At 36.1% G+C, this 13,806-nt stretch overlaps 1 protein-coding gene across 2 annotated transcripts in view; it reads left to right on the top strand.

Moving 5' to 3' along the window:
- Positions 1-3,592, top strand: part of MS3_00003733 (uncharacterized protein) — a 76,967-nt gene extending 73,375 nt beyond the window's left edge. For both annotated transcript variants that reach the window (XM_051211590.1, XM_051211589.1), the window contains exon 8: positions 2,313-3,592. In XM_051211590.1, the coding sequence (XP_051071667.1) occupies positions 2,313-2,549 (237 nt within the window). In that variant the 3' untranslated portion in view covers positions 2,550-3,592. The remainder of the gene's footprint in view (positions 1-2,312) is intronic.
- Positions 3,593-13,806: the final 10,214 nt, after the last annotated feature.

The raw sequence follows: 13,806 nt of genomic DNA, 5'->3' as shown, positions 1-13,806 counted from the left end.
ACTTTAACGCTTCTGGCTGACTGAATACACTTCATCGTTACATTTATAACCGAAGTTGAACTTTCGAGTACATTTCTTGACACTCCAAGTCAGGAGGGCCAATAAAATCAATCAATCCTCACAAACATGTGTACGATCGGACATTAATTTACACTTATCTTTCTTCTATAGATTGCATGTAGTACATAAGCTAAAGTATTCCACACCATGCAACAGTGTGAGAAAATTTTGTCTTTAGGCTTCTATGTCTGTATCTGCATACATTGATATTTGAGTTGATCTGGAACCAGAAACATTCATGGATATATTTGATTATTGATTTTATGAAATTATCAATAGTATGTTTCTATTGCATGTTACCTATGTTGACAGATATAAGTAGTATGTAGCACCAGTCCGAAGTGGAATGCATGTGAGCAGAAGATTAGGAAGACCCAAATAAAGAGGATAGAAAGGGAAAGTGAAAGTGATTTTAATAACAACAGAATTGAAAGAATCATGAAGCATGTAAAAGACGTTGATGGAAGATGTGCAATTTAGGTATTTGGTGCGTGACCTTCATATTTTACGAAAGCACTCTGTAATTTTGGATTACCCAATAAACTGGTTATCCCCTACCAAGCCTTCATTCACTACGATTGGTGTCGCTGCCAAAGGGCAGGAAGAGAATATAGAATTCTGAGGACACCAATTTAAGGTCCAGATAAAAAACGCTAGTTGGTGCGGTCCGGTGCATGGAGAGGACGTCTATTGGAGTGTTTTGGCGGGTCGGCATTGGCTGTTGACGGGAGGAGAAACCAGGCTCCGAGTTCTGTGCGAACATTTGATTTAGATGATATTGCAGGTTGGCATTGTTATGACGATCAGTGCGCTGGCGGACTCGGCATTTCGAAGGAGAGCGCGACACAGACTGAGACAAGGAAGAGAGCGACACGGCAGTGAGAACGACGGCAAGAGTGACTTTTATTTAAATCGAGAACTAGTATGGCGTATGCTACTTATGTTGACAGTTATAAGTAGTATGTCGCACCGATTACATTTTGATTGATTGTTTGCTTATTTATTTATGAACTACTCGTAGACTACATAACTTAAGTGTGGTGGGTTTATTTGGCGAATATTTTTCAAGTATGTGAGGGGATTTATATGAGTGAGGAAGATTGTGTGTGCTCATTTGGTCATAAGAAGAAACCTAGGATGAAATGTTACAACTTGAATAAATATATATTGTATACGAACTACTGTTAGACAGTATTTGAGATTCTACTTTTAGTAATCTACCGGGACAATAGTTTCTGTTCAAAAGGGGTTTCCTAATATCTTCTTACCTGTGCTCGTAAACTTTATTCAAATCAGAGTCTAGAACAAGAACCCCCAGTAATTGAAGAAATGATATTTACACAGTACACTTGTGTACACGGGAAGACATGACTGAACAAACCAGGCACAATGCAGTCATGAAAGAACTTTGCATTGTAACTTATCTTCAAATTCAATAAAATCACCAAATGAATCCACTAAACAAACATTTGACCAAAAACTATTTTGTATAAAAAGAAACTATTCTTTAAAACAGTCAAAACACTATAAGTACTCTTTTCTAGTTACGTACGATTGCATATAACAACTTACTTGAATGTGCCAAAAAATATAGATTAAGAGAACATAAAGAATGATAAATGTTTCTATTACTGAGTGCGCTTCAGTGAAATTAAGACTCAAAGACATCAAAAATGATTATTGTTCATTACCTCCACAATTAATCGGTAGCGATCATCTAGATTTTTTTAAGTAATCTTAAACGAATAGTAAATTGATGGATAACTTTCTCATCCTTTGCTGAATCCGATGTTCTTATAAGAATGAACAAAACCTGTCATAATAAAACAAAACGTTGATTACCCTCCTCTTAACTATCATTGTTAATAACCTATTATATCTCAGACTAGTTATCTCATTCCCTTAATATTTACGTAGATCCTTCAAAATTTTGTCAACATTTTACCAAGTCTCCAGACGTATATATATCATACTATTTATTTACATTGAGAATAACAAGATTTAAAGCGTTCCGGTGATAATTTCTTAATTGGATCATGGTGCATTTTTACTGTACAACTATTCAAAATAGGTATTTATATGATATACTTAATCATAATACCTTGTAAGCATGAGAAAGGTGAACATTTCCCGTATGTTAAAAGCTTCGAAACGATAATTAAAATCCTCTTGAAAGAATATTTGATTGATTGGTTGTAAATTCAATGATTTTATTATTTTGCGGTTTTTCTATCTGACCATGTTGATTTTAGCCTTTACGTTATAGACGAGAACAATCTGTTCGACCAGTAACAATCTATTCAACAAATAATCCATCAACTAATACAACAATTGAAACGAAACAAGTATGGAAAGCTATACCAGCTCAGAATTGGTTAGATACACAAAGAACAGTACGTAGTGGTACATTTATAACTACAACGAAGAAAATCCCTAGTGGACGACGTCCAGATATTAACAATGATCCATCAGGTGTGTCAGAGTTTTAAATATCAACATCTGTTTCGATTTAACAACAATAACATTATATAACTACTTATATATTGTCAAATATGAAATAAAAAAGCATTTTTACATTTCTAGTAATCAATATGACATCGGAAAATATTATAGAATTAGAAGAGTTCAATTGAACAGGAATTGTTCTTCAATGTAGTAATTTATTTCCCAAGATTACATCTAGTCATTTATTTTACCCCCGTTTTAACGCTATTTAAATCATTAACTAAGATAATATATTTGTTTGCTTCTTTTTGCTTTGATTTTAACAACAAATATATAAGATGACTCTTTTGTTTTGTTTAGTTTTTTCGTCATGGTTTTCGTCTACAAACACTAATGAGATAAAAAAAAGAAAAGTTAATAATGAATTTATATAGAATTATTATTATTATACTTTTTTGTCTTCTCAAACATTGATTCTCATTACGTTCCTCTTTCTCCTCTTACTTGAGTGTTATTTCGTAGGATTACAGTTTTATTTTCATTTAAGTTGAAGATTATAATTCTTCAATTTATTTTGTTGTAATTCATTGATATAAAATATTATTTATCTTCAAAATTGCATGAGTTTATTGTATTAGTTATATAATATTTGTTTTATTTACTTAAAACTATTTTTATTGTTTCCATTGTTTCAATTATTATGACAATCATAGCTACTAAAGTTATTATTGATTGTTATTCATTTCTATTATTCATTGGCTTTATCCTTTCAGAATCTCTTATTGAATTTAATCAAGTTACTTTATGATATTTTTTAACTTCATGGCATGATACGCTTTAACTAAGCTTTTGTCTTTTTTTTTAATTTTCCAAAAATCGAAACATGTACTTGTTTTCTAAATAAAATCTTTCATTTAATTTATTGAATAATACAATGAAATACAAACATTAGCAAAGATACATACATACTGAACATCACATTAAACGAATCTTCAAAGGATTATTTATATATATATATATATATATATTGTGATTGAAATTCCCTTATGATTTGATTAAACAAATAAACTACCTTTATTGATCCAAAGTGTTGTATTTTCTTTTCAACAAAAAAAGTCTTTTAAGCCTACTTTTTCAACAACAAAAATTACTCATAATAGGATCATTTGACAATTGTCATTGGAATAATCATACAGATTATTAAAGTAAAATGTATCAAACTAATAAACAACAGAAGGGGGAAAATTTTAGTAATTTAATAGTTGAATTCATGAGTTAATTGAAGCTAGACCATCATGGAAAACCTGGGAGCACTGGATGGCCGTTTCGTTTTACTTCGGGACTCTTCAGTAATGCTCATCCACGATTCCACCTTTCGAGATTCGAACCAGGATCTATCGGTCTCGCGTGCGAACTCTTTTTACCATTAGACCACTGAGCCGGCATTCAATGGTGTTAATGTCTAAGTTCAACTAATCCACGAAGTCGCACCAGCGTCCACCATAATCTTCAGTGAGTTACTATTTCACACAGATCTGGTTGAAATCCACTGGTCATAGCTTTTCACCAGAACTCCAGTAAATACCTCTTGAAGCCAGTCACTAGTGAGCATATGTCGATTAATATCAGAAGCGGTTTTTGTGGGGATTTTAGTAATTTAGTAGTTGAATTCATGAGTCAATTTAAGCTATACCAGCATGGAAAACCTGGAAGCACTGGACAGCTGTTTTCTCTAAGTATTGGACTCTTCAGCAGCGCGGGATTCCAATCAAGGACCTATCGTTCTCGCGCGCGCGAACACTTGACCTATGTATTGCTTCCAGGTTCTCCATGGCGGTCTAGCTTTAATTGACTCATTAATTCAACTGCTAAATTAATAAATAACAGTTAATTTCTGTCTACGAAACCATAATTGTTACAACTTAGTCAATGTTTTTATCAACTAGAGCAATAAGTACATTATATATATTTAACCATTTTTTATGAAGTAATTAGTAGTTCAGTAAAATAGTTTCCAATTTTATGTTCTTAGATTTATTTGGAATTGAAATGAATTATCTCGATCGCATATTTTCGAAATGTTTGTGCTTGTATAGAGCCACCTAATTTTGGTGTATGCGATTAATGAAACAAAATGCTTAGAAGTAAGGTGTTTGCATATCCTAAACGTTTCCATTATTTAATGTCTATTTTAAGATTTCAATGACATCTTTGTTCATGTAACTAATTTTGAGATGGTGGAGAAGATTTATTATTCAAGTGGATGATTTAGATGGCTTTTATTACTGACGTTTAATCTATCGTTGTCTACACCCTTATTTTGATCGCATCTCCCTTTGATACGATTCTTGATCCTATATTTGTAGATACTTTTTTTGGTTGGCTGATAGATTGGATCGATTTCAATATATTTATTGATTGCTGATTGACCTGAGTGTCAAGCTTCTAGAAGTTTTCTAGTGATTTTAGTGTCCTCTCCATTCAAATTTTCAACCTTTTTCAGTTCAATGTGTGTCCACATTTCTCCACACGCATTGATATTAACTAAGATATGCCATGGTGTTTAATCGCTAATTGATGTTCGTGCAAGAGACGATAAAGGAGGGGTCTACTTTGTTCGATTCAGTGATTTCCTCAGTTTTAACTGTTTTGTAGGTGTAGGATGTAATTAACTACAGAAGAAATTCTAAAGTACTCTCCAGACTACCGAGCACAGAGTTTTAGCTTAGAAAAAGTCACAACAAGTAAGGTATTTGGCTTGATAAACTTTATCTGTTTTTAAAACGTAAACTAACTCTGTTAGTATGCAAAAAGCAATAATACATTCTGTTAAATAGGGGGAAAAAGAAACATAAATAACATGTTGGACAGTAACTAGTGAATAGGAAAAATGAGTCAGCAAACCATGTATCATTTATGAAAAACATAACAATTATGATTGTTGAATAAACAAGGAACAGTCATCCAAACGGCTTTAGTAATATCGTCGCAATTTCTGATTTGTCTTTTACAAATGGTACGATGATCCGTTTGCTGATTTTTGTACTTGCCTTCGTTTCCGCTGATGAGTTATGTTGATATTTTCTGATGAATTTGATTGAGTAGCCGTTCTTTCGAAAGATAGTCTTTAGATATTTTTCTTCACTTTTCCGCGTAGTAAGTGTGCTGCAGTGTGTTCTTTTCCCCTTGAATAAAGATTGTACGTAGTTGATTTCGCGAGTTCTTCGGTTGTTGCTACTTTGATTTAGAATTTGACCTGTGTTTGCCCGCTTCCGATACACTTGAGTCTCTATTTCTTTGGTGTCGGTTCTGGTGAATAGTGATAGTTTGTTGTTCGAATCCTTTTTCCACTGTGAATTTTATGTCATCAAAAACGTTAGAACTACTTTAAATTTCAAACGTTGAGATTAACCCAAATATAATTTTTACATATAATAATATTCATAGACTTATTCTTGTCGGGCCAATGTGTTGTAGTTTCCGCCGTATAAATTTGACTCTATAGATAAGTTGTCCCAAATATGTTAGTTTACTAATAATACATTGATCCACTTAATATCAACAGCGTAACATTGAGATTCGAAAAAAGAAGTTGCGGGATATCGTGTTTCAAACGAACTAAATCGTTTGCTGTGGTTAATTCGCATACTCGCTACATCGAGTCCCTCCTTCGTAACGTTTATATTCGACTAACCAGTCACAAATGATTATAGGAAGTTCTTCTTGGATTCTGCCGCTCAACATTTTTATTAAATATCGTAATAACGATTATCCGACATCCGTTTTATTGATAATAATACTGACTTTATTCAAAACTCTATGTTCAGCACAATATGGATTTCTCAGTACAAAATGAAGCAGATGAACCTAAGACTACATAACTGGAAGACAAACGTCTTAACCTCCAGGTTAATGCTTCACTACTCTAATTACTTCCATTCAAAATCTGTTAACACGCGTCCAAATTTAAGTTTGCTTAGCTAAATTTCTGTTTTTTTTTTCACGTTACTCTGCCACTCAAACGTTTTTATTTCATTTTATAGTTTCTGACGAAACATCACTTTATACTGAACTCACAAGCAATAGAAAGTTTTAGCTCTGATCTCGTGAATTACTGAATATTTACTATGAATGTTACTCTTTGAAACCGTAACATTTTATACTTAAACTCACACAAAGGTATCGGATATCTACCTTGACAGTTTTACAACACAACAAATACGTTTCCCCGCACTAAAAATGAAAAACAACGGTACTCTTGAAAATTTCACTATGTGAAATGTGAGATTTACTTCCGCAAGATGACTTCGACTACAAACGTGGATTTCCGAACCAATACTTTATATGAAATGGCTTTACTGAATACAACAGCTTGCAGTTTATATTACAGGATTACTTGAAGAGAACGTATAAAAATTTGTGAATGTTTAGTGTCAGTGAATACTTAATACTTTGTTTGAAATTTTTCCGGGTTTATACTAAACCAACTGGTTTTCGAAGTCCACAGCAGCAAATAGATGCAGAAAATGACCCAGGCAAGCTTCACAACTTTATTTGATGGTATTTTTACAATGTTTGCAATATATATGTGTGGTGTTTGAATGAACTATTGATTCCTTTGTACTTGTTGAATGCTTGATTTCGAATGCTAAATACAGTACATTCGTTTGTGGTTATCTATTACTTCTTGATCTGATCACGTTATTCCTGGAATTCTTAGTTCATACTATAATTCAAATACTCCTGATTATCATAATATACCAACATTAATTCACAGAAATGTGATATGGAATAATTTGTGGTTAAAATATATTACATTTAAATGCTATAAAAGGCAACTACTATGAAAAAGTATGGTGTTTCTCAACCAAGTATCTCAATCATTATATTGTACTACATATTATGTATGTGTATACAATGCATTATGCATATTACATAATATAACGCTTGATATGTACATACAAACGCTAGTTGCTATAATTATTGAGAAACCCTTTCATAAAAAGATTGTTTTACCTGTACTATGTTATAATCTATGGTCGTGCAAGTCGTTTTTCAAATTTCAAATTCTTGGTACTCGGTTTTAAGTTTACCTTGCAAATTATTTCCTAGTTTGACTATTGATCTACATTATATTTATTGTCTTATTTGTTTGTCAATTAGTTAAAATGTTCGCAGGATTTCTACTGATTCCATTGTAGTATTCATCTCAATATTTATTCACGTTTACGTAGCTTTTTACAAAAACAGTGACCTAAATACTATTTCAACGTCATTGGTAAAATCTACTATAGTGATGCCGTGCTTTAATATTAACACGGAATCATTATAAGTAATTACCTATGAAATTGTTGCAATTTATCCTATTTTCAATATGCAATATCTTCAGGTCGGGCTAACATATGCCAAATGGGTTCTTTGCACTTTCTATTTCTTGTTTCGGTAGGATTACAGGTCTTTGATGATCAGAGAATTTGTAGGATCCTTCATAGATGCGTGAATGTTTTGAAATCCTCTTACAATCATCCTATATGATAATAACCTTTATTCCACTCTGAATGTAAAGTCACTCTTCACAATCACCTAATTTCTGTGTTCCATATTTATTTTGGTCCGGTATAACGATTTTATAATTCATTTTTTACTTATAGTGGTATTATCACTTGTGTTATATAATACTGTCATAGTTTCTGTTTGAATAACTGTAAATTGGCAGTTGCTCTTTTGATTCAGTATGGTTGACTGACTGCACTTAAGTTGGTAGAACTGATAAAATAATCGTAGACATAAATATATCCCCTGAATGGCAAGAAAATATTTTTGCACTTAATACGTTTGGAGCTCATTATTGACTTAAAGGCATTAGATCAACACGTGTGGATGAAGAACCGTGTTCTAAACTAAATTTGTTTACTCGATGTTTTATAGTTTTTATTGTCATCGATTTGGTTCCTATTGTGCTGCGCAGTTCAAGGAAGACGTTGTGATGTCTTTTGTGATTTACACTTTTACTTACGTTATTCCATACAGCAATGAATAATGAAACATTTCCTTCTCATACATTCATGTGGATAGGTGAGCAACTAAACAAAGAGCAGGTTATCCGGGACAGTATTCTGGGACATAAAATCGTAGATCTCACATTATTAAATATTTCCTAGGGTCCAAATATTTGACGTTTTGTCAATATTAAGAGAACTGAAAAAGACGTGGAGGAGGGAAACGTTAAAGTTTCAGTAACAGCTGGACTTGGCTAAATTCAAAGATCAAGTGATAACTATTAGATTCAATGTCCAGTTAGACCTCATAAAATTATACTTGCTCATCAGTGATAAAAAGAGGATCTAATCGAAAACTCGTGTACATCATTGAGAGCAGGAGTCACAAATATGATACTGACTCGACATAATCCCTTGTAGCGGTAAATAAATTCCCAAAATAAATAGCTCTGTAAGTTTTCGACATTGGATGCTGACCATATGTTTTAGTGGACTCATCTAGCTGAAGGAGCTCGGTCATGCATCCGCACCAGATCACGTGTGGTAACGCTGTGCTCAATATCTACCGCAATCGCTAGCCAGATAAGATCAGAGAATTCCGATATATTGGTAATCGCCAAATACACTCTTCCGATCTCCTCAACTCTGTCTTTTGATTTCTCTCGGTGGGTACAAATTATATTAGAAGTTGTTGCTGGTAAAAGCGTTGTCAAACATTGAATACCTGTGTCATCTTCATTGGTGAGACCGACGTGATCTGGTACACCGAATTGCAACTGTGAGTCTGTTCCTTTTTGGGATTTTTATATATTATTGCCTTACATTTTAGTTTTTATACATTGCAAAATTTTTTTCCTCCGTGCCTCAGGATATCTATATTTTTTCCTCGTATTCTCGTACTTAATATTCCCCTATGACTGAACAGACTCCTAAGGTATTTAAGATTAAGACTATGTCCCCACCCTCGTTCCAGCTCATGCCCCTCTGGCCCGACAATATCAAAGCCTGGTTCTGCTACGCAGAAGCCGACTTCTCCGAGCACGGCGTGATCGACACACGTGCACAATTCCTCGCAGTAGTCAAGGCACTACCGCGCGAATTCAACAGGTACGTAACACCTAGTATGTTTACTAGTGATGTTTCTGAACCTTACGAAACCTTAAAACGTTCGATTCTTAAACGAGGAGACCTAACCGATCGACAAAGGTTAGATCAGCTCTTCAATAACATCGACCTGTAACACGGTTCTGCGACGGACATGTTGCAACGAATGAGAGAGGTTATAGGCCTAAGAACTTTCGATGATGGCCTATTTAAACAACTTTTCTTGTCTAAACTTCCTCAACAGGTGCAAACTGTGATTGTCTCGTTTCAAAACAACGCCTTAGACGAGCTAGCTACATCTGCCGACCGCATTTTAGAAATTACGAAATCTTCTACTACAGAGGTTTTTCAGTCAAAGAAATGCCTCAAACGACTCAGAATGACATAACCGAGTTATGTCATACACTCACGCGATATCTTAATCTTCGTAACGACCGTAATCGCTCGCACACCTCACGTAGAAGCACTACATTTAAGCGATCTGCCTCTAGACCACGAGAGACGGATAACCCCGACTGGTGCTGGTATCATAACCAGTATGGAAAGTCTTCCAGAAATTGCAGAAAACCCTGCAATTTTCCCAACACGAAACCGAGTGACTCGAAAAACAACTCGGGAAACTTCCAAGCCGGCACGCGTTAACGGCAACCGTAGCCGGCGAACAAAGCCGTCTGTTATTCGTCACAGATGTGACAACGAGAGTTCGCTACCTCGTCGACACTGACGCAGAAGTTAGCGTTCTCCCAGCAAATCCTAACGACCGACTACACGAATCGACCTTAAACTTACAGGCGGCAAACGGAAAACCGATCGCTACGTATGGCAAAAGGTACGTTTACCTTAACGTGGGTTTACGCAAACCCATACACTGGATTTTCGTTATTGCAGATGTTTCTATGCCAATTATTGGTATGGACCTTCTACAACATCACAATCTGATCATCGATACGCGCAAACGGAGGCTAGTAGATGGAAACACTAACCTGTCCGTTTGCGTAACTTCTTTTACTGGTTGCAGATTATCCCCATATGATAGACCCACTCTTTCAACCACTACTCGATAAGTACCCTGGGATTCATCAAACGCAACCGAAACTACCGTGTGTAACCAGAAACGTTACACATCACATCACGACTACAGGACCACCTGTATTCTCTAAAGCACGACGACTAGCCCCTGAAAAGCTAAAGTTGGCGAAAAACGAGTTCGATCACATGATAGACTTAGGAATCATACGACCGTCAAGTAGCCCATATGCATCTCCGTTGCACATGGTCCCTAAAAAGGACGGCAACGATTGGCGTCCAACTGGAAACTATCGGCGATTGAACGCGAAAACCATTCCCGATCGTTACCCGTTGCCTCACATTCACGATTTGACAGCTACCTTGAAAGGTACAACTGTTTTTTTGAAAATCGACTTGGTTAAAGCGTATAACCAAATACCTATGGCTACTGACGACATTCCGAAAACAGCTATCATAACTCCCTTCGGACTCTTTGAATTTTTGCGAATGCCTTTCGGTCTAAGAAACGCTGCTCAAACATTCCAAAGATTCATAGACGACGATTTTCGAGGTCTCAACTTCGTACATGCGTATGTTGACGACTGTCTAATCGCAAGTCCGGACAGAGAAACACATCTCAAGCATCTGGATCTTGTTTTCGAATGACTACAAAAACATGGCATTACTGTAAACGTTCAGAAATGCCAAATCGGAACCGACTCATTAGACTTCCTAGGACACACTATAGATGCTCAAGGCATTCGACCCCTTAGAACCAAAGTGGCGGCAATTCTGAATTACCCAGAACCGACCACCGTCAAGCAATCACGAACGTTTAACAGCCTTGTTAGTTTCTATAGACGTTTCATACCGAAATGCGCGTCACTTATGAAACCGCTAACCGACCAATTTCGTGGAAATGCGGGATCCATTAATTTGGACGACACCGCACGAAAATCATTCTCCACAAGTAAGGAACTGATCGCTAAAGCAACAATGCTAGCAAATCAGGACACCGAAGCATCCATTAGTATCGCCGTAGACGCATCTGACTCAGCAATCGGAAAAGTCTTGCAGCAATGGGTTAACAACTCCTGGCAACCCTTGGCATTTTTCTCTAGAAGGTTGCTAGACACCGAATCGAGGTACAGCACATTCGGTAGGGAACTCCTAGCTATGTATTGTGCTGTACGGCATTTTCAACATTATATCGAAAGCCGCGAATTCACTTTTTTCACTGACCATAAACCACTCACCTTCTCTCTGAGCTCTCCTTCAGACAAGTACTCTCCCCGTGAGTCTCGACAACTGGACTACATTTCGCAGTTTACTTCAGACATTCAACACATCTCTGGAGCAAACAATGTAGTTGCAGACGCCTTATCTCGCACAACTTCCTTGAACAGTTTCCAAGGCATCGACCTTCTTAAACTCGCCGATGCTCGTTTCGACCATGTTCATCTGGATTTGGTAGGACCGTTACCAGATTCAAATAGATACTCTTACCTCTTAACCTGCGTAGACCGTTTCACTCGATGGCCAGAAGCAGTACCTATCAAGGACATCACTGCTGAAACAGTGGCCCGCACCTTCGTAGAACGATGGGTAGCAAACTTCGGCTGCCTTTCAACTATAACTACAGATCGCGGACGTCAGTTTGAATCTGATCTTTTCCGTCGTCTGACCACGCTTTTAGGAATCACTCGCTTCAGAACGACTGCCTACCATCCACAAGCAAACGGGTTGGTAGAACGCTTTCACCGACAACTAAAAGCTTCACTATCAGCTGCAAACGTTTTACAGTGGACCGACGCTCTTCCACTCGTCTTACTAGGTATCCGCAATGCAGTGAAAGCTGACATTGGATACACGGCTGCTCAACTCGTTTATGGAACGGCACTTCGACTTCCAGGAGAATTCGTGGATCCTTCATCCTCTTCAATGAGCATGGATTTAACCCCCTACACGAACAGGCTTACAAACGCAATGCGTTCAGTTAAACCTGCTTCCACTCGACCACAATCAACCGATGTTTTCGTTCAATCTGACTTACGATATAGTACACACCTTTTCGTTCGTCGAAACTCACATCGACGACCATTCAAATCAGCATACGAAGGACCTTTCAAAGTTCTTCAACGTGGATCCAAGTACTATATAGTCGATAAGAATGGAACAAACGATAGCATCAGCATCGATCGCTTAAAAGCAGCGTATTTAGAAGGAAATCCTATTCGACTTTCCTTCGGTACAATCGCACAACACGACTCCTACACTCATAATTCCTCAACCGACAACCAACACTATCGATGATACTCCGAATGCATCTGAAAATAAACTTAAAACGACGCGTTCTGGAAGAAGAGTAAGATTTCCAGAACATTTAAACGACTACTACACGTAAGGCACTACTCGACATTTAATATTATCTCAATCTTTCTTTTTACGATATATAATATTTTGAAAAAAAATTTTAATATGCTTATATATTTATATTTTTATTTTTAAAAAAAACAAAAAAGTTTTAACGCTATTACATGTGCTTGAGTTTTTTTCTTTTTTTTCTCCGACATTGTGTTTTTACGCACATACGAGTGTATTTCAGCATGCAGTTAGACCTCATAAAAGTATACTTTCTCTTCAGTGCTAAAAAGAGGATCTAATTGAAAACTCGTGTACATCATTGAGAGCAAGAGTCACAAATATGATACTGACTCGATCTAATCTCTCATTGTGAGTGGATTTCAGTTGGTCTAAAAGGATCAAAGACATATGGAAATGATGGATATTGATAGATATATATGATATATCTTCGAAACTCCTCGCCTCTGTCTATTGATTTCACTTGGTGAGTACGATTCACAGTAGAAAGTGTCACTGGTCAAAGCGTTGTCAAACTCCAAATACCTGTGACATATTCAAGCTAGAGTAACCATTACTAGGTGTAACGGAAAGAGAACGATGAAAATCCCTCTGCAGCTTCTTTGTTGGACAGTAGTGTCATTTATTTTTTCCTTCTCCCTGTTGTGTATTTTAACCTTTGTTCAGATCTAATTTAACCACATCTTTTGTTGTCCAGTCTTCCTCGTTTGAGCCTTTATTATGTGAGTTTGATTGAAAACTTATCTTTTGTTACCTAATTTTCTATTGCATGTTGCGGACTATTGACAGTAAGGTCGTGTTTGACTAA

The sequence above is a fragment of the Schistosoma haematobium genome, chromosome ZW, assembly GCF_000699445.3.
Source record: "Schistosoma haematobium chromosome ZW, whole genome shotgun sequence".
NCBI classification, from domain to species: domain Eukaryota; kingdom Metazoa; phylum Platyhelminthes; class Trematoda; order Strigeidida; family Schistosomatidae; genus Schistosoma; species Schistosoma haematobium.
The sequence above is the reverse complement of the archived record's forward strand: the minus strand, read 5'-3'. Positions and strand labels throughout refer to the sequence as shown.